General features: G+C 42.5%; 1 protein-coding gene and 1 pseudogene across 1 annotated transcript; both read left to right on the forward strand.

Moving 5' to 3' along the window:
- The first annotated feature begins 13,416 nt into the window (after positions 1-13,416).
- LOC117698241 (uncharacterized protein C2orf78 homolog) lies at positions 13,417-18,525 on the forward strand. The gene is made up of 2 exons (XM_034489730.2): positions 13,417-14,169; positions 15,388-18,525. Exons 1-2 carry the CDS (start codon positions 13,587-13,589, stop codon positions 17,220-17,222), a joined length of 2,418 nt encoding a protein of 805 aa, XP_034345621.2. The 5' UTR covers positions 13,417-13,586; the 3' UTR covers positions 17,223-18,525.
- A 686-nt stretch (positions 18,526-19,211) lies between these two features.
- The window catches only part of LOC117723826 (uncharacterized protein C2orf78 homolog), a 62,748-nt pseudogene continuing 59,409 nt past the window's right edge, over positions 19,212-22,550 (forward strand).

The following is a 22,550-nucleotide window of genomic DNA, read 5'->3' on the forward strand; positions in this document are numbered from 1 at the left end:
CTATTAATTAAAAGGAGTGGCACTATTAGGAAGTGTGGCCTTGTTGAAGGAGGTTCGTCACTGTGGGTGTGGGCTTAAGATCCTCACCCTAGTTGTTTGCCTGGAAGACAGTATTTTGCTAGCATCCCTCAGAAAAAGGCATAGAACTCTCAGATACTCCTGCCCTATGCCTGCCTAGATGCTGCCATGTTCCTGCCTTGATGATAACGGACTGAACCTCTGAACCTGTAAGCCAGCCCTAGTTAAATGTTGTCCTGTGTTGCTGAGTTCCAGTCCTTGCCCTTGATCTCCTTTTAAGCACCCCATGGCACACAAAATGAGTCTGAGGCCTGTGGACAAATAGTGTGAGGCTATGTTCTGTAAGAGGTTTTCATTCTCACCCAGTTGGTAGAGTGTTTCCCTAGCACACACAAAGACTCAAATCCTACTCAATTACCCAAGAAAAACAGGCAGGGTTGTGCACACCAGTAATCCCAGCACTCCAGATATTCAAGGTCCTCAAATACATAATTGTTTGTCTTGGTGAAGGTAATTTCACAATTACAAATCTTCAAACTTGAAGCATGCCATGACTTTTGACTCTTCTGCTATCATCTCTAGAGCTTTGTTGGTGGTTAAAAATTTCAGGCAGTTTGAGCATGCAAGATTTCCACAGTGGATCTGTCTTTCAGAACTTGAATTACATCACAGCATTTGATTTTCTGCCGAGAAAACTGCTACTTTGCTGATGGACCTGCCTTCAGCATCACAGGTGTGGCTTGTGTTCTGTGTATTTAGTACTTTGTGTTAGTCTCCAACCCTGGCAAAATGGTTAACTGAAGTGTCTAGTCAACATATCAAAGTGGACCTGGACACCAGATTCTTTCAGCATCCCTCAGTTCCTACCTGTTAAAGGGTATGGCTGACATACCCCACCACCTACTCTTACCTTTTCTGTACAAGATCTGGACTATTCTCTCAGATGCCCTTCCATAGATAACCCAGCCATTTTGGTTACTTGGCCCTTTTCATCACCTGTCTTCTTGGCATGGTTCTCCCATTTCCTTTCCTACCTCTTGTTACATGGTGTTGGGGGCTGACTTTTAGCAGAAAGTGGCTATCAGCTTTGCAGCCATCTTGAGCCATATACCCTGACATGTGACTTGGATTACAATAGCCTACAACAGCTGAGCACACTCCAATAATCTTGGTTTAGATACCTTGGGATTAAAGGTGTGTGAGATTAAAGGTGTGTGAGATTAAAGGTGTGTGACTTAAGAGTATGACTTAGAAGTGTAGAGATCAGATTTAGAGACAAGAGCTAAGGGCGTGATTAAAGGTGTAACTTAGAGGCATGGCTTAGAAGTAAGACATATAAAAGGCAGAGGCACATCAGACATTAGGGAGACACAGAGGAGAGGATCAGACACAGCAGAGAGAAGACAGGTAGCCGGGCACTTGGAAGAGAACTTTGAAGAAGTAGCTTGGAACTTGGAGGGACTAGGAGCTAGGGATTAGGCACTAGGAACTCAAGACTTAGGACTTAGACTGAAGAATAAACAGGATTGAATTACACTCTGTCTGGTCTGCATTCTTCGAGTCCGTCCTCACTCTCTCTCTCTTGCTGAACCCCGACCAGTGAACCAGAGCAGCAGCTTGGGCCGGGATATAGTAGCAGGCAAACACAGGGCAGCCCGGGCCTCAACATTTTGCTTGGGTTGTGACATTTTTTGGCTGCCCCAACGTGGGGCTAGTGTGGACCCCAACATTATTTTGGCGCCTGAACAGGGACAGCAAGAACGAGAGACCCAGTGAAGGACTTTATTGGAAGAAGAATCTGCTGAAAATTCAGAAGTGAAACAAAGGTGATCATCACAGGAATCTGCCACGTCGAGAAAGGTAAGGAAAATGGGACAAGAAATTAGTCAACCTGAATTCAACTCTCTGTTTTGGTTTTGTTGTTTGTTGCTCACATGTGTTAATTTTCTGCTTTTGTTCTTGAATGCTGTATTTTTTGTTCAAAATAAAAGGAAGCGTAAATTAGAATCCAAAATACAACCAAAGGTTGATGACAATTTGTCAGAGCCAGATTGTGCTGATAAAGAGAAAGAGAAAGTCAAATTTTATGCCGCTAAAATGCCCTATGTGTCTCCACCTCCAAGTGCTCCCCCAATGGAGATGGTGGTTATAGATCCCAGATGGGAGTTACAGGAAAAAATATCTGTTCTTAAACAACAAATAGAGTTAGAAAAAGAGTATCAGGACTTAATTAATCAGCTCCAAAAATTAAGGACAGGAAAGATGTCTCAAGAGGTAAACTGTGAAAATCCCCTGGCTCCTTGCATTCCTCAACCAGGAATCCAAACGCAGTCCCTATCACCTAGCTTAAGATTAGCCACAGATCAGCCAGTGGAGGGAAAGGCTGAGGCTTTCCCTGTATCTGAGACTAGAGACAATCAAGGAGTTGCTTGGAGACATCACACAGGGTTTAATTTTCAAATTATTAAGGAATTAAAAAATGCATTATCACAATATGGTGCCACTGCTCCCTTTACCCTTGCAATTTTAGAGTCTGATGCAGAGGAGTGGGTAACTCCTAGTGATTAGAATACGTTAGCAAGAGCAGTTCTTAGTGGTGGAAACTATTTAATTTGGAAATCAGAGTATCATGAGAATTGTAAAGAGACAGCTAGGAGAAACATTCAGGCAGGCAATGGTTGGTCCTTTGATGCCTTAGTAGGAGAAGGGCAATTTGCTTCTAGTGATAACCAGATGCAATATGACCCAGGTTTATATGCTCAAATTCAAAATGCAGCCATGAAGGCTTGGCGTAAACTTCCAGTAAAGGGAGACCCTGGTGCATCTTTAACAACAGTCAGGCAAGGACCTGATGATCAATTTTCTGACTTTGTTCATCGATTAATAACAATAGCAGGGAGGATTTTTGGTAATGCAGAGGCAGGTGTAGATTATGTGAAACAACTTGCATGTGAAAATGCTAATCCTGCCTGCCAAGCGGCCATTAGACCTTACAGGAAGAAGACAGACCTTACAGGGTATATCAGACTTTGTTCTGACATAGGTCCCTCTTACCAACAGGGCTTAGCTATGGCGGCTGCTATGCAAGGAAAATCTGTAAGAGATTTTTTGGCAAGTAAAGACAGAAAGGCATGTTTTAAATGTGGTAAGCCTGGACACTTTGCAAGAGATTGCAAAGTAGAAAATGAGTTAAGCCAGAGACAGCCCAGAAAACAGCCTGGGCTCTGCCCAATTTGCAAACATGGAAGGCATTGGGCTAGTGATTGTAGGTCTAAACAAGACGCACAAGGTAACACCCTTTCCCATAATCAGGGAAAGGGGAACAGGGGCCAGCTCCAGGCCCCGAACCGACGCAAGCCAAAACAGGCTTATGGAGCAGTCAGTGTCCTACCGGCAAACACCAATCCCTTTCTGAACTTAGTCGAGCAACACCAGGAAGTGCAGGACTAGACCTCAGTTCTGCCACCCACACAGTATTAACTGGGCCTCAACATTTTGCTTGGGCCTTGACATTTTTTGGCCGCCCCAACGTGGGGCTAGTGTGGACCCCTACAACATGGCCCAGCTCGTGGTCATGAATACTGGTCTGGACACTCCAGAGGACCTTGCCTCTGGATATGGAATCTCTTTTTATCTCCCCCACTATTCCATTTACTCCTTTTGTTTTTAAACGTTTTTATTTTTTACATACATTACATCTGGACTACAGATGCCCTTACCTCCAATTGTCCCAGATACATTCTGGGACAATGTTTCTACATTCTCTGTCTCCTAGATCTACTCCTCTTCCATTTCCCTTCAACAACTACAACAGCAACCACAACAACAACAACAGAGCAGGCCTCAGAGGGATATCAATCATACAATGGCATAACAATTTACAATAAAACTATTCACAGTCATGCCAATCCTGGACAAGATAAAAGGAAAGTAAGAGGAAAAGGATCCCAAGCACATGCAAAAGAGTCAGAGTTACCCCCTGCTCCTGCTGATGGTAGTGGGTCTCCTAAGAACATATAAGAATTCCAGTCATATTTGGTTTATCCTGGGTCTCTAGGCTGACTAACTTCTGGTTGTTGGCCATCCACATGCAACCATAACATATATGTAGAGTACCTACACAGGGTCCATGATTTTCATTTCAGTCTATATGACCACCTATGAGCCCTGGTTAGTTGATTCTGTGGGTTGTGTTTTCATGGTGTCCTCCACCCTTTTTGCTACTAGAATTCTTCCTCCCCATCTTCTTTGAGGTTATCTCAGTGCCTGAACTATGCCTCTTTGATGACTACTGGGCTAGGCAGAGTATCATTAGGAATCATTTCATTAAACTTTTTCCAGTCATATTTGGTTCTACCCTGGGTCTCTGGGCTGACTAGCCTCTTGTTCTTGGGAATTCACACAATGTTAGGTGTGGACTCCCTCTCTTGACTTGGGGCCCAAGTTAGTACCTGTCATTGATTGGTCACTCCCAAAAGTTTGGTGCCTCTATTACCCCAGCATTGGTAAGACAAATTGCCAGATGAAAGTTTTATGGTTGTGTTGATGTCCTAGTACCACTGATGGTAGCCTTGCTTGATTTCAGAAGACAGAGTTTCAGATCCATATCCCCCATTATTAAGAGATTTTTCTAGGGTCACTCTTATAGTTTACAGGGAATTTCTACTGCAGTAAGTTTCTACATAACTCTCTACATTCCTCCAGATTTCAGTTGCCTTCCTGTTACTCTCTCCCCTGATTCCCCTGCTTGAACCCTCCTATTCCCATCCCTATGTGCCCACAGTCTCCTCTCCCAGGTAGATCAGTTATGATCAAGTGTCTTTTTACTAGGATAGGGAATCCTTTGAGCCTATGCTCAAAAGTGGTATAGCAGAGCCTTGAGTTAGATCAAGTTCCAATTTTCTGAGGAATCTCCATAATGATTTCCATAGTGACTGTTTAAATTTGCATTCCCACTAGCAATGGATGAGTGTTCCCCTTGCTCCACATCTTTTCCTGCATGAGCTGTCACTTGTGTTATTGATCTTAGCTATATTGATAGGTGGAAGATGTAATCCCAAAGTAGTTTTCACTTGCATTTGCCTGATGGGTAAGGATGACAAACATTTCTTTTTAGTGTTTCTCGGCCATTTGAGATTCTCACATCCAGAGTTCTCTGTTTAGATCTGTATCCAACCTTTATTGGTTTATCTGGCTTGTTGGTGTCTAATTTTTGAATTCTTTATACATTCTGGATATTAGTCCTCTGTAAGGATGTAAGGATGGTAAAGGACATTTTCCATTCTGAAGGCTGTCTTTTTGTCCTATTGACAGTGTCTTTTGTTTTACATAGCTATCCAGTTTCAAAAGGCTTCAATTTAGTAATTTTTGATGTTAGTGCCTGAGATTTTGGTGTTCTATTGAGGAAGATGTCTCCTGTACCAATGCTTTCAAGGTTATTTTCCAATTTCTCTTCTATCAGGTTATATTCATCCCATTTTCTGTGGAAGATTTTGATCCACGTGGACTTGAGTTTGAAACCGGATAATAGATATGGGTCTATTTGCATTTTTCTATATGCAGATAAAAAGCCAGGTTCAGAACTAAGTGGTTTAGTTAGGAGAGATGACAGAGCTCCTGGTTAGTCAACAAAACGATGGACTAGGTATTAGGACTATTTTGTACCTCACTGGTACAAATAGGCATAATTATGCTCTAAATGTATGTTGAGAGAAAAGTTTTAATTTAACAGGAAAGGTGATATGTAGGAGGAGCTAAGGTGGGAGGAGTACCGAGAGGAAGAGAAGGAGCAAGGAGAGGAGAAGCTAGGTGATGAGAGAGAGAAAGAGAGAGAAAAAGAGGGGGGACATGGAGGCAGATGTTCACGTGTCTCCACCAGTCAAAGATAGTTGATATATCTAGGTTGGGTATTGGGTTACACTTCTGATTGAGCATCACCAAACTTATAAAGCCTTTGATTAACATTTAAAAAATTGTATAAAAGCAAAAAGGAAAAGGGGGCATGGGATAGGGGTTTTCTAGGGAGGGGAAATGGGGAAAGAGGATGGCATCTGAAATGTAAATAAAATATCCAATAAAAAAAAGAAAAAAAAACGAGGGTCAAAAAGAAGAAAATGCTAGGCCATAACATTGGTGACCTCTTCGGGGTGTTCCAGGGTGGTGGTGAACTAGAGCTTTTATAGGAAAAAGAAGAGCAGAGTCAAACAAGCCCTCTGGAAAATAAAACCAGTTCAAGAGAGGGCCATTTGAGAACATAGAGAGTATGGAGCCTCCCAGGAAAAACTTGGGTATCTAAAACAGCAGTGTACTTTTGGAAATTTTTGGAATGGCCCAGAAGAGCTTCAAAGAGGATGTCAGGACTAGAGGAAGACTGGCCCAGAATGGGGAGCAAAGAAGAAGAGCAGGAGGAAGAAAGGGGTGAAATGAGATAAAGAATAACAGGGCTAAAAAAACAATGGGAAAGCAAGACAGAAGTTGTGGAAGAAATGGGAGTTAAAGAAAAGTTCCTGGTTGGGAGTTTCTGCCAAATGAAAAATGTTGATAAAGATCTGTGCCCTTTTGCCAAATGGAGAATCCCTTCTCTGATGGCTTGAAAAGCAATGTTGCTTTCAGTTTCTCTTCTTTGAGCCACCAAAAGGTATAGACCACAAGTAGAACAAACCCAATCCCCTGCCCAACACCAAAAATCACTTACCTAGGTTCAGAATGGACAGCTGGCTTGGTGGTGCTCACTGATACTGACTGAGGGGTAGCACATGGTCTGGTGCTTCCCCAGACAATACACCAAATGCCGGGGTTCAGCATTAGGCTCGCAAACCACTCAGACACTCATCTCAGTCAGATATGTTTGGTTTATTAAACACATATTCAAGACAGATTAATCAGTGGAGGAGCCGGGAGTAGGGAGCCAAGCAGCAACCCCTGGCAGTTAGTTCTCAGGGCCAGTTTTTACATGGGAAAATCACATCAGGTACATTTGCAACATTTAAGTGATCTAAACAAAGTGGTGCTATTTAACATTCAAGCTGATTGGCTGAGTCTAGTGGCAGGGAGGATAGGCAGTTTCCAGAGTCCACCAGACTCTGACAAAGCACAACAATATAACTTTATGGTCAGGGCAAGAAACATTAGGGCAGGTTAAGGTCATAAGCTATAAAATTAAGGTTGAGGAAATGTGTCAGAACCATTGTCAGCTATTAACATTTAACACAATATATATTTACAGAATATTTATCGCAAACACAAAAGTATATAACATCTTCTCTGTAACTAATAGTTCTTTCTCTAAACTTGACCACATACTCTTGACTCAAAGCAAGAACCACCAGACACATGAACACTGAAATAACACCATGCATTTCACTGGACCACCATAGATTAAAGCTAGACGTAAACAACAACAGAATCAACAGAGACCTTAAACACTCATGGAAACTCAACATCTCTTTAATGAATGAAAAAAAGAACATGTCAAGACAGGAAGAAAGAAATTATAGATTTACTGGAATTCAAGGAAAAGCGAATAAAGAGCACTGCCAATCTTGTGAGACACAAATAAAGCAGTGTTAAGAGGAAAGTTTATATTAATGAGTGACTACATAAAGAAAATGGGGAGAAGTATCAAGTCTGTCCTAACAACAAACCTGAAAGCTGTAGGCATAGATTTTTTTAAAGCCTATTTTAAAGTATGGGTCTTTAACACTTCAATCTGCTTTCTAGCTCATCAAAGAAGCAGGTGAAAAGAACAGTTAATAAGAATCAAGTTATGGGCCTGATTAGAAATATTTTTGGCAGGCAATTCCAATCTTCATTGTCAGCAGTCCAGTCCACTTGATAAACACCAAATACAAGTAGCAGCTTGATCCAGAAGAAACTGCGAGGCTCAGCCAGTCGGCATGAGTCCACATAAGCAGCATGAAGTAGGCAAAATACCACCAGAAGATATTTGGTGCATTTCTCTCTACAAAGTCACAAGTGAAAGTCAGCAAAGAAAACAAGGTGAATCATTATGAGAGTGTTGTCAGTGAAGACCAGTGTTATCAAAGCCCAATGATAACTAGCAATGAGTTTCAATGTGAACCAACACAAGAGCTTCATCCAGTGTCTGTTGGGCTATACTTACAATCTTTCCAAACATCCTGCACCTCTCAGGCATCCACCATGGCAAAACATAATATTCCATTTCACCATCCAACTTTCAGAAAAACACAATGTTTCTGTTCTTATCAAAACATTCTTCCATGTGTCTGCTTCAGCAAAACATTCTCTTATAAGACAATTTGCAGAAAAACATCACATGACAGAACTTAGTTTTCAATGAGACCAGAAAATCCCACTTCAGAAAGCTGTAGAACAAACAGAAATAATAATACTAAAATGGGATATTCTGTAATAAATCATCACATATTGGGCTGAAATCAATGATATACAGCCAATGAGAACAAAACAAGTATAAATGAAGCAAATATTTGGATTTCTGAGGAAATCAGTAAGAGATAAAAACCCTTATGCAAACTATCTAAAAATCAAGGAGAAAATATCCAAATTCACAAAATCAGAAACAAAAGTGTGGAAACAAAACACCCCCATAGAAATCCACAGTATTATAAGGACGTCTTTTTAAACTTTTACTTCACCAAATTGGAAAATGTTAGAGAAATGGATAATATTCAGAATAGATTCCACTTGAATATGTCAAATCAAGAGCAGATAAACAAAGGAAATAAACCTATAACTCCTAGTGCAATAAACTCAGTCATTAAAAGTCTACTAACCAGCCGGGCAGTGGTGGCGCACGCCTTTAATCCCAGCACTTGGGAGGCAGAGGCAGGTGGATTTCTGAGTTCGAGGCCAGCCTGGTCTACAGAGTGAGTTCCAGGACAGCCAGGGCTATACAGAGAAACCCTGTCTTGAAAAACCAAAAAAAGGCTACTAACCAAAATAAAAGTCCAGGGACAGATGTTTTTAGCAAAGAATTCTACCAGATTTTTAAGGAAGAGATAATGCCAATACTCAATTTATTGCAGAAGCAAAAGGAACATTGCCCGATTCAATATGAGGCCAAAGTTACCTGGATACCAAAACACAAGAAGATGCAACAAAGAGAGGAAATTATAGACTAACTTTTCTTAGGGAAACAGATGCTAAAATATACAAGAAGATACATATAAAATGAATAAATACCCACATAGAACGACATTCACCACCATTGGGAAGGCTTCATTTTAGAGATGCAGAGATGATTTAATATGTAAAAAAAGGAAATGTAATTTACAATATAAACAAATTTCAAGAAAAATTAACCACAGAAACATTTCATAAGATGCAGAAAAGTTCTTTGACAAAATACAACACCTTTCATGATAAAAAAGTCTTTCCTAGAGAAACTAGGGATATGAGGGATATAACGCAACATAACAAAGGCAAGTTATAGCAAGTAACTATATTAGGCAAGCTAATATCCAAGTAAATTGAGAGAAATACAAAGTGCCTTAATAACAACTGGAACAACACAATTTTCCTACTCTCTTCATATCAATTCAATAGAGAAATCAAAATTTAGCTTGAACAAAAAGACAACTGAAGGACATTGAGGGGACACAACCAGGAAAGAAAGGAGTCAAACTATCATTATCTACAGACCACTTGATATTATCTATAAATGAGACTAATATTTCCAAAAAGGATAAATGGGCAGAGGTAGAAATAGGTAAACACATATCACAGTAACATTGTAGATTATGAAATTCCTCAGAGTAACACCAGCCAAGCAAGTGAAAGACTTGTATGATAAAAGCTTCAAGTGTATGAAGAAGATACCTCGGGATAGAAAAAATCTCCATAATCATGTAACACAAACATCAGCATAGAAATCTGGGTAATCGTAGATTCATGACAATCTTCAGAAAAATTTGTTACAGACCTTGAAATGACAATTCTCAACCTCATATGAAAACAGACACCACACACACACACACACACACACACACACACACACACACACACACTCTATTGGATACAATAGACAATCCTTAATAATAAAAGACATTCAGGAAGTCTCACAGTATTCCATTTTAATTGGTACTATAGAGCTACAGTAATGAAACCTGAATGATATTGGCATAAAATAAATACATCTATCAACAGAATTGAATTAAGATCCAGACATAAATTTGCACACATATAGGGTACGTGACTTTGATAAAGAAGCCAGAAACATACACACTGGGGACAAAAACATCTTAAACAAATTGTTCTGGTCAAACTGGATGTATGAATGTATAAAAATGCAAATATAACAAAAATGGGAGAAACAACACAGGAAAAAATGATTAAAGACACAAGAGTTGTCTATGTGTCAAAATAAGGCCAGTTGGTCTTTATTCACTAATAAAGCAAAATACCTACATTGCTTTTTTTCATTTAACCCAGCTCCCTGTACAAACACTTTCTTTTGTTCTCCACCTATTCCACTGTCTCTGCTTTAGCCAGAACTCAGATCCAAGCATGGCAGAGAATGCTAGAAGCCCAAGATTCTACAGAGTCTGTTGCAAGGAAGAAGAAGCTACCATAACTGCTACTCTCCCTTATAGTGAGGACAGAGAGAGAAGGAACCCAAACTAGGTAGCTCACAACCATGATTCCACAAACAGTGAACATGGACAAAATGAATATCCCTGAGTCTGAGGAGAGAGGGAGATATACACAGTGAGTTCCAAAACAACATTAGTTACAGAGAAAAACCTATCTCTGGAAAATGAAAGAAGAGTAGAGAAAATATGCAGAGGAAGCAGAGTGTGGGCAGGGGAACAGCAACAAATGCTGAAAGAGGGAACACAGGCATCCAGCCTCCACCTCAGTCCTCCTGTTGTTTGCTGATAAGTGCAGAATCCACTTTACATGCATCTGTCATATAAAATCAAGACCACTGTTTCTGGAAGTTCCCTATGCTATCACCCTTTAGTGTAAGGGTGCAAGAGCAATCTGGTCCAAGGATTAAAGCCTACAAAGCAGGAATGAGAAGGAGAGAACAGAGACCTGAGTCTATCCTGGGCCAGCACAATCAAATAAAGAAAAAGGGAATTCTGGACAAGAAACCAAAGAAGAACAGTATGGGATTTACAATCTTCTACAAGGTACTTTCAATGCACTCAGCTATGCCCTTCAACACAATCCAATCACAAAGGAGTCCTTTGATTTCTTACTTTGTTCATAGACACATGCAGACAGCTCACAACTCAAAATGGTTTCTCAACTTAGTTGTCTCAGCCTAGATGACCCTCTCCTTCCTGCTCAAGTCTACTGTCCCTGTGTACAGTGTGAGCTGATGGGATACATTCTGTTGGAATGTGACACATCATATTCACATTAATAACAGTCCATGAATCTGATAAGAAACACTGTCATGATCTCCTAAGCTAAAAGGAAAGGCAAAAGCAACAACCATCTGAAGATCACAATCTTTCACCAGCACATACCTCAGCCTTCAGGCTTGCAATTTCTCTCAATCCTGTTCTCCAGCTCAGAATCTGTCATTCCCATTGGCTAATAACCGATTTATGACATCATCCTCCCTGCTAGCCTACCAGCACCTGATAGAATCCTGGGGTTTCCATGGTGCTGCCTGTAAACAAGTTTGGCTCACTACAGGTGACCTGTGACTAGTGACCAGTGGGCTCTGTCTGATACTGGACACACTCACTAGTTTGGTCAGCTTATTGGACGAAGACTAACATTTATCTGGCTCAATTGTAGGGTGGAGTACTGTTACACTCCCTACAAAGCCCCCGATCATGTCAGGTAAGGAAAGAAATTTTCAAACATTTTTTGATCACATCTTTTCTTATTTTTAGTATATGATCAAAATTTTTAAATACTAGGAATGACACGGCTATAGATTTCTCATGTTGAAAGTCAGAGTTAGCTTTTGTTCTTACTAAGAATATGACTTTAGATACACGGTTTACTCTCAACTGATTCTTTATCCACCTCAGGAAGATTACACTGCTACTATGGTCTAGGCTCTGTGCTGTTGAATCTTAAAAGACAAATGAATGTGTGAGAGACTAAGAGGGGACTGGATCCTGAGAATGTAGTTCTTATATTGAAAGAATTATTGAGGCTGTTACATGAAAGACCAACCCACAAGAACTGGAGAATCACAAACCATCCCAACTATAAAGATGAAAGGCTAGAAAACAGAGAAATAAAAGGAGTCAAACCTGCAGAGGTGACCTTTAAGGAACACAAAGATAGTTAGGGACAGAATGTTGTGGAGAACCACACATTTAAATCAAAGTGCTCAGGGCATGGTCATTTCCCATGCTTTGTTTAGGACTTGTCTCAGTGCAAGTTGACTGTCATACATTGAGGATATTATCCCACTCTTGTCCCTGACCCTTACAATCTATCACATCTTGTACAGAGTTCTCTACTTCTTGTATGCACTGGTTGTGTTGGATATTATCAGTTGGGGTGGGAATTCCATTGTTAGTTGTTCTCTATACAACACTAACTGACACAGGTGGGAAGTGCTCACAAGGCTTCCCCTCTTCAAGAGTTACAGACAATTAACAGGAACAGAGGAAGAGTAAATCTTATTCAAGGATCAACCTTCTAATATGTTTGCAAATCCTAATGGGTCAGCCCTAAACCAACGGACACACAATGAAATGAATGAAATGTTACCAGTGGGTTGCATACATAAAGTCATAAACACATAGGTTTATGTGTTAAAGAGTTATACTTGAATAAGATCATCATTTATACAAGGAGTGGCAGGGACAAAGAAATAGCAAAATAAATGAAGTGAATACAATATTCATATACAAAATCCGTGATATGTAATTTTTGAAAACAAAAACACCCACAGAGTATAGACATGTTTGGTCATCCTGGGACTTACCTATAAAGCAGTGCTTTTAGATACAGAGGCAGGTTGTTTTGTCATTTCAAGGCCAGTCTAGTCTATGTAAAGAGACCATGTCTCCTTACATAGGTACACGAAGGACAGGGAAAAGGCAGAAATTTGAGAAACTACGGCTCTCCTACCTCTAAACACTTCTACTCTAGGACACAGCTTTGAAGCAGGGTCACAGCAGGTATGAGAGCAAGACAAATTGGGACAAAGAAGGAATGTGTCTAGGTTGGAGCAAAGGCTGAACCAGTTCAACCAGGAATTCAATGCCCACAGAGGAAGATCAAGAGCTCATCAAATAAGTGTCATTTTGATTTTTGCCTAAAATGAATCTGAGCACTTGCAATAGGAAGGTTGGAGGTAACTTCAGTCTTACAGAATCCCAGCCAGTAAAAACTGGAGATAGCACTGCTCCCCAGAAGATCCTAGAAAGCATGAATCTCACCATTTTCCCACTGTCTTCTTCCTCCCTACAGAAAATTTCCAAAGCTCACCTTTCTTTGGTGCAGAAAGGGCTCTGCAGCCTTCTCTGCCTGTGCTGAGCAACTCCACACACTCAGGAAGGGTGTGCAACCACTCCAGGGTCTCCACAACAGATGTGAGTTCAGCATGGCTTCTGCCATCAGCATCCAGCACTTCTCTCCAGCCACTCATGGGTAATGCCTACCTTAACCCACATGCTGGCACAACCATGCTGTCAGTGATGACTGAGCATGGCCAGATCTCCACCTCAGCACCCTCCTATCCAGGTGATCTCAATTCAGATTTTACTGGAGGCATGGATGGCAGGAAAGATGCACTCCAGGGATTCAATGTGACGATCAATGACCAGCACACTACACTCTCCTCCCTGGCTGAGACAAACCAGTGTGATAAAATTTTAGATTCCAATGCCATACTTCCTTTGTATCCAACACTGCCTGCCAGCATTGTCCAGGTCACACCACCACAGATGCCAAATCAAGGATACAGCCTGGCACCTTCCTACCAGGAGAATAGCCATGTCTATTACTATGAGCACAACAGCATGGGTTCTTTGATAGTTGAAGAATTTGGGCAGTGTTTGCCAGCCCATGGCTCTGTGTCATATCCTGGGAATCAGACCTCTGTGCTCCAACCAGAGATGGTGATGGTGCTAAAGGAGATTCAGCCAAGGAATGTCCAGATACCACTCTTTACCTCTGCCTTCTCCTATTCCACATCTGCTCAATCCATGCCATACAACCGCCTTCCAGGTGAGTAGATCTAGGTGGGAAGGAGCGGGATCAGCACTCCAAGTAGACTGATCTCTACCATTTATAGTGTACACTCCACACAGAAAGAGAATGATTATCCTGAAAGCTTAAGCCATCTCTTGCTTGCCACCTCCACCTTCAGACTCTAACTAAAGAGAGAATGAAAGGCCATAGTGAGTAACATGAATCCTTTATTAAGTGATATTTACTGATCACACCACAGTCACACATGGAACTAAGTACCCAAGATAACTAGTCCCATCTACCAATATACTACAATAGACTCCTTCCAGACCTATTGATCTTGTGTCTGGAACACACTGAGGATTTTTTTTTTTTTTTTTTTTGGTTTTTGTAACATGGGATTTTCCACGATTTTAAATCCTCCAGAGCAATATAGCCCAGAATCTGTCCTGGAGGAAGAATTCCTCCCAGATTCCCAGCACCTGTCTTAGAATTTGTAACACTTCAAATTGTAAAGAGAGTGTGGTATAGTCAAAGTACCATTTATAAGTTTGCTAAAGCTGCTCTTTTTTTTTTCTTTTGCTGTACTTCAGAGGTCACACATGTCCAAGAACATAAGATCATGTAGACATGTACTTTACTACTGAGTCACACCCAAACCCCAAAATTTCAAACTCTCATACCATTTTCCATTCCACTTATAAGACTGTGAAACATGGGGTAGGACGAAATCCTCGGTTGTTAAAATGCTTGCCTTGTAGGAGTGCCTAAGTGGGTTGAGATACATAAACCCACATAAAAAAACCAAGCTTCTACAGTTGTCTGTGTGATGACATTATTAAATAAAATTGGCAGGCTCAGGTTAGTGTTACCAAATTGTGGACCAGACAACCTGCATAATAGCAAAGTTCCATGAAAATGTAAAGCACTCTTAATAAAGACAAAAAAAGGAAACTTAGGAGCACACATGAAGGGAATTAAGGAACAAACCCACTATGGGTTTTCCTCTACAAACCACAAATACAAGAAGGAAAAAAATATCTGAAAAAACATGACATGCAATGATCTGCAGAAAAAGTGCAGTCACCACCTGTCTGCCAACAGAGGTACCATCCAAGCTCCTTAACAAGAGCTTCTAGGAATGCCCTCCCATTGCTGCAGGGGGCTGAATGCTGTGGTCCTATAAAATGGGGCTGAGGGTGGAGAGCATCTCATTTACCCCAGGCACTGACTTCTCCCTTCACTCTTTTCCAGTAGTTCAAATGGAGACATCCCTGGGATTGCCACCTTCAGGTCAGACACACTGTCAGTTGCAGAGTCCAGAACTCTGCAACACCTGTGCTCAGGTTTCCCAGATAAGATCACCAGCTGTCAATGGAAACAGGGCATTAACAGCCCCCATCCACAGTCCTTCAGAATTCCTAGCCTTGCCTCCAGCTCCAAGCCTGGAAGAAACAGAGTACAAAACCATGAAAGAGATCAAAGATGAGTTTTTAAAGACTCTGGATGCCTATGAGGGCACAAAAGAAAACCAAGACACACAAATCATGACTTTGGAACACTCCGACTTGCAGCAGCCTCTGCACTGCACTGATACTGAGAGTCTAAGTCAGAAACCTGCTTCTGGTGATGATCATTTGGTAGGCATCAGCATGGGTCCAAAAGATCTTGGGGGACTGCAGAATGAGATTGGATCCAGTTTCGACCTTAAAGATGTCACCACACTTGAGGCAGACATTCAACTTCCCCAACTCCTCAACACGCTCACAAATATAGAACAGGACCAGGCCTGTGAAAATTGGAGCATCTTGAGTGGCCCCCTTGACCAGGTGATGAAGAATAAACATAAATCCTCTGAGCTGCTTGAGGAAGCTCCTCCGGCCAAAATCCAGCACCAGGACCTGGTGGAGGGAGAGTGGGCTGTGTGTGTGGCTGGGGCTAGTGACAGGGCTACTGAAACCATGGAAAAGAACCAGAAGGGCAAAGCTCCCAAAGTGGCCCCCAGCAAGAACAGAAAAGTTAGAAAACAGGGGCAGGAAAGACCAAGTGGACCAGGAAACATCTCTAAGAAAACGGAGGACCTTAAGCTGTCAAGGAACAGAGTCAAAGGAGAAGAGAAGCCCACCATACCCAAGACCAAGAGGAAGAGGAATCCACCTGAGCTCAGTCAAAACAGCTTCAAGAAGCCTAGAACCAACCTTGGCATGCACATGCTGGAGTCTGTGCAGGTCTTTCACCCACTGGGGAAGAAGAATGAGAAGACAGCTGGCATTTCCTCCTTTGGGGGTCTGCGATCCTTCATAAGCAACAAAGATCCAGGCACAACCTCTGTTACTACAGCAGTGCTAAACATTCCATGTGAGGGCCAGGGTCCTCCCAAAAGTCCAGGTCAGATTCAGAGAGTAGAGAGCAGTGCCAACAAAGACTGTCTATCACCCTCCAAGTATGAGCTGCCCCCAGCTGGGAAGGTCAGGTTAGTACCTCTGCCTTTTCCAACACTGGACAAGCCTCAAGCCAGACCTGTTTCTAGAAAGCCTCTTGCCCTCACTTTACAAAGGCCCACTACAGCTAACCCTGTGCAGCCTCACTCCCACTCAGCTCAACCTACCACACTCAGGTCAACCCAACCAGCTCCTGTCAGCACATCTTTGGTGGCTTCTGCTAAACCAGCTCCTCCAGGCTCCTCCAGAGCCACACAACATAATGTAGCCAACACCATCCAGTCTAGTGCTACAACCTCGTTGGCCTCCTCGAGGCCCACACCATACAGATCATCATCTCATACTTCATTTCAGAGAGAGCAAGTTTCTGCTGCCAGGAACAAGGTGCCATCACCTCCCAAACCTCAAACTCAATACCTGCTGCAAGACTTCAGCCGCCAACCAATTCCATGGAGGAAAGTTGACATTCTGGGACCAGTTGTCTCACAGCCTATCACAAAAGAGCAGAGGCCAGAGAGGGAGGCCATGAAGAGGCGGGCTCAACAGGAGCGAGAGAATGCTGTCAAGAAAACTTCTGAGAAACTGCAGCTTTTCCTTCAGAGGGAGAAGGATATGGAAATTTCTCAATATTATGGCTATGTAATGTAAGACCTGGCCAGATCACTGTGACTAAGTCCTTTTTGACATTGATTGAAGAGATATATTCACTGATACAGAAGTATAAAAGGACAGAAAACCATATGTAAATATGTATATACATAGGTGCATGTGCAGGAATATAGAAAACTAAGTAGATATGGATGGATAGAAGAAAACATACCCACATGTATTTGAATAGTTAGTAAAATTGCCTATAGAATATTAAGTTGGTTATTTTATTATATCTCTAAACTGTGATGATTTGGGTTTTATTATATTCTATATAAAATTAATGAATTAATTAGCCAGTGGCAGGGCTGTTGAAACCATGGCAAAGAACCAGAAGGGCAAAGCTCCCAAAGTGGCCCCCAGCAAGAACAGAAGAGTTAGATGACAAGGGCAGAAAAGACCAAGTGGACCAGAGAACAAGTCTAAAAAAACAGAGGACCTTAAGCTGTCAAGGAACAGAATCAAAAAGAAGAGAAGCCCACCATCCCCAAGAATAAGAGGAAGAGGAATCCATGTGAGCTCAGTCAAAACAGCTTCAAGATGCCTCGAACCAACCTTAGCAAGCACATGCTGGAGTCTGTGCAGGTCTTTCACTCACTGGGAAAGAAGAATGAGAAGACAACTGGCACTTCCTCATTTGGGGGTCTGTGATCCTTCACCAGCAACAAAGATCCAGGCCCAGGCTCAGTTACTACAGCAGTGCTAAACATTCTATGTGAGGGCCAGGGTTTTCCCAAAAGTCCAGGGAAATACAGAGAGTAGAGAGCAGTGCAGACACACATTGTCTATCCTGATCCAATATTGTCATTTGAGAGGCTCTACCAGTATCGGACTGAGACAGATCCAAATACTCATAGGCAACCACTGGACTGAGGTCTGGGACCCCTGTGGAAGAGTTAGGGGAAATGTTGAAGGATCTGAAAGGGATGCCAAACACATAGGAAGACCAACAGTGTCAACTAACCTGGAGCCCTGAGAGCTCCCAGGGATCAAGCAACCAACCAAAGAGCATACATGGGCTGGTCCAAGGTCCCTGGCACAATAATTTTCAGAAGACTGACTGCCCTTCTGATGTCAGTAGTGGAAGATGCGCCAAAGCTTGTAGAGACTTGATGCTCCAGAGAAGGATGATGTCCCACTTTAGCAAGGATGATGGTATGAGGGTACCATCTCAGAGGGAAAGGGGAGGGTGAATGGGGTGAAGAACTCTGAGGAAGAGGGGCAATATTTGGGATGTAAATAAAAATAATTAATTAAAAACAATGTTTTCTAGCAGCTATCTTGAGAAGGCTGTCTGAAGAGCATACACAGGTCTTTTGGAATTTTTTTGGGGGGGTATTGAGTTTTGCTTGGAAAACCCCAGAATTACTTTTAGATTTTTTCTAGCAGTGTTTCTGACTTTAGATAGAGAAAGCTATTTTATCCAGAGAGTTTTTAGAATAGCAAAAAGCTGCCTAGAGAATAGCAGGGGAGAGAGAGGGGGGGAGAGAGAGAGACAGAGAGAGAGAGAGAGAGAGAGAGAGAGAGAGAGAGAGAGAGAGAGAGAGAGAGAGAGAAGAGTAAGGAGGAAAAGGAAATGGTGGAGGAGGAGGAGGAGAAAATGGAGATAGAGAGGACAAGATGGATGAGAGAAAGGAGGAAGGCCATTTAACACAGAAAGACCCTGCTAGGCACTAGTCAGAAGTACTCCATGGTCAATAAATGCAATGCAATGTGGAGGTCCATGCTTCACCACATTACTGCACCTAGGAGGCTGAGGTAGAAGGAAGCTAGATTGCCAGGTCAGCCTCAGCTTCACAGGAGAGACATGAGGACAGCCCAGAGTACATCAGACACTTACTCAAATGGAAAGGACCATTAGGATGTGCTCTTGGCAGTGCACAGAGATATGGAGCCTGCTTGCCCACTACTATGTGTTTGTATGTGTGTGGGGTACAGCCATGAGTGTGAGCGGAGACAAGGGACAACCTCAGGTTCCCCCAGTCTACGATGAGATTCCTGCAGATGGAACTGAGGACCTCAAGCTTCACAGAAGTTGTCTTTGCCAGGTGAGACATCTCATCCACTGCCTTTTAAAAGTTGTTTTGGTGAGACAGTATCTCTCTATGTAGCTCCAAAGGTCCTGGAAATTGCTATGTAGATCAGGCTTTCCCCAAACTCAGAGATCCTCCTTCCTCTGCCTCCAGAGCACTGGACTTAAACGTATGCACCATTGTACCTAGGCCTTACCTTTTGGTTACTTACAGAATTTTGTACAAAAATCACTATTCTATATAACCATTACTGTGCTCCAATTCCAGAACATTCCATGGTCACCAAGGCAGCAGTTGCTCCTCTTCCCTTTCCCTGCTTTGCTTTATGACTATGTAGTGTTCTTGATTGTAGACACTTCCACATGTGGTGTCATATATTTTGTGGGCCTGGGGGCTCCACATTTCTTTATTTTGTGACCTAGGGAGAGGATGTTCTGAGACACTATTGTGCTAAAAATTCCAGGGTAGCTCAGAACTCAAAATTTCTGTCTCAGCCTCAAAGTGTGGTCACTACACAGCGCTCAGGAAAACTGTTCTGCTGGTTTTTTTTCCTGTTGTATAGGATCACAGAAAACTCACCCCTGTTGATTCAAGCTGGCAGGTCTGGGAACTCCACCAACGTCTACATGGCACTGGAGAAGACCCTGGTGTCCCTGGTGGAGATCTTGAGTCTCACTGGTATAACTCCCCAAAGTTCTAGACCAGTCTGGGCTATGGTGAGAAACAAATAACACCAAAACCAAGATTAAGTTTGGTTAAGTATGAATGGAACACAGATGATGCCAGTATTGGGGGGCTGAGTCAGAAGGACTACTGGAGTTTAGGAGCTCTAGAGTAGTCTGAGTTTCGTTGGAGGATCCATAGGGAGGCTAGGGAAATTGTGTAGTTGATTAAGTGTTTGTGATCACCTGTGTTCCAATCCCCAGCACCTATGGGAAAGCCACAGTAAGAACTCAGACCTGTAGTCTGCCCTGGGAGGCAGAGGCAGAATCCAGGACAGGTAGTCTGTCCAAAATAAACAAGTGGAGTTAATTAAATGCAATACCTCAAAATTGTAAAGGGAGATATAGGGAGGTGGCATTAGGGTAAGAACACTGGCTTTACAAGAATGAAGACTTAAGTTCGAATCATAGCACACTCATGAAAATCTAGGTGTTCAGGTCTAAACCCAGTGCTAAGAATGGGAGTCGAAGGAGGAGGTCTAGGGTGTGGTAGCCATTAACCTGGATCCAGGTTTATTAGGAGATCTTGTATGAAAGGAGTAAGGTAGAGTGTGATAGACAGAATACCTAATGGCATAATATAAAGGAAAGAAGAGACAGAAACTGCCCTTACTCTATTGGGGACAGTCCCCTATGCCAAAACTGGGGCTATACAGCCTGTCATTTCAGAAATGGCTGAGGTTTCCAGACAGTGGTCACCTCAGAGTTACAAAGCCCTGCCTGCACTCATCTTCCAGTAGGGTTATTTCTCCCTCAGCCTTCACCTGTTGTTTTGAGAGGGGGATGGATAACAGATGCCTTGGTAGATACAGCATGTCCAGAGCCCACCTTTTGCTGGTAATGAGTTCCTAAGAACTTGAAAGCTGGAAGCCTCAAATGGTGGTGCACACAGCCTGGGCCAGCAGAGCAAGAGTTGCTACCACAACACAACAAAGACAAATGAGATACTTTGTTTCTTAGCTGAGTGTGGGGTAGAACACACTTGTGATCCAAGCTTTCCAGAGCCTGAGGCAGGGGTTTCCTTGAGGTTTGGAGCTTCTGGTCAGTTTCTGTCTAAAAATCCAAAATAGTCAGATATGGTGGCACAAACTTGTCATCACAGCACTGAAGAAGTGGAGGGAGAGGATTAGGAATTCACAGCCAGCCTCAGCTAAATGGTGAATATAATGTTAGCCTGAGAACATGAGGCCCTGTCTCCTCATAAAAAAGTAAATAAATAAAAGAGTTGAGATCCATTGAGCTGCCTGTGGCTGTTTCCCAGTCACCCAATCCAATTGGCCTTGTCACTCCAATTGTAGGAGTCCTGTTTATCTAGCAGTATGGATTACATAAGCCCTTGCTGTTCTTTTGGAGAGTTTAGATTTGGTTCATGGCATCAACTTAGCACCTCAAAACCATTTGTATCCTCAGTTCAAAGGAATCTGACTCCTTTTTCTGCTACCTGAGAGCACCAGGAAAGCAGGAATATAATATTCACACATGAAGGCAAATGCTTGACATACAGGCTGAGTGTGCTGGTGCACACCTTTTCCCCAAATGTGTATGTATATGATGTATATGTATATGATGTGTATGTATGTGTGTATGTATGTATGTATGTATGTATGTATGAGTTCAAGGTCAGCTTAGTCTGCATAGTGATACCCTGTTTCCATCAAACAAGAGTAATCCACGTAAAAAATACACTATGAGGCTAATGAGATTTCTCAGGTTAATAGTCCTTAGGAGGTGGAGGCAGGTGGATCTCTGGATGGGGCTACACATGAGACACTATCTTTCCTTATTTTTTAAATCCCTTTAAGTGATTGAGGGAATTGACAGGAAGGAAACTGAAAACCCACCCCAGCCCCAGCTTCCCTGCACTCTTCCTCTTAGACTTCCTCAGGGACACTCTTTCCAGACAGACAGGAGAGAATACAAGTCTCCACTCACTCTGCAGACCTGTGTGGCCCAGATGTGTAAGGTCAAGGAGTGCAGAGGTACCTGGGCTGGGTAGACCTATTTGAACTTCCATGAGAATTGCCCAGTACAGATGGATCCCAGTGCCTCTTTTCCACCTGTTAGGGTGAGTAGAATATGGGGAGAAACTGGCAGACCACTGTGAGTGAGTAGGGAGCTGAGAACAGGGGAGGTGTCCTCCACACCCAGGCACACCAAGAAAGGAATGTTCAGCTGCACACAGTGATGCACAGTGCTTATTACAGGACTGGTGAGGTGGGAGGTAGAGGATCACAACGTCAAGGTTATCCCCAGCTATAGGCAGTTGGAGACCAGCCTAGGTCCAATAAACAATTAATTTAAAAAAGTAGCACTATTAGGAAGTGTGCCCTTGTTGGAGTAGGTTTGTCACTGTGGGTTTGAGCTTAAGATCCTCACCCTAGTTGCTTGCCTGGAAGTCAGTTTGCCACTAGCAGCCTTCAGATAGAGGCATAGAACTCTCAGCTCCTCCTGACCTATGCCTGCCTAGATACTGCCATGTTCCTGCCTTGATGATAATGGACTGAACCTCTGAACCTGTAAGCCAGCCCTAATTAAAGGTTGTCCTTTATAAGACTCGCCTTGGTCATGGTGTC

The sequence above is a fragment of the Arvicanthis niloticus genome, chromosome 1 (assembly GCF_011762505.2).
Source record: "Arvicanthis niloticus isolate mArvNil1 chromosome 1, mArvNil1.pat.X, whole genome shotgun sequence".
In the NCBI taxonomy this organism is placed as follows: domain Eukaryota; kingdom Metazoa; phylum Chordata; class Mammalia; order Rodentia; family Muridae; genus Arvicanthis; species Arvicanthis niloticus.

Coding starts and splice junctions, on each gene's coding strand:
- LOC117698241 (XM_034489730.2), top strand. CDS start 13,587: ATGGGTAATGCCTACCTTAACCCACATGCTGGCACAACCATGCTGTCA. Junction 14,170..15,387: donor GCCATACAACCGCCTTCCAG/GTGAGTAGATCT, acceptor ACTCTTTTCCAG/TAGTTCAAATGGAGACATCC.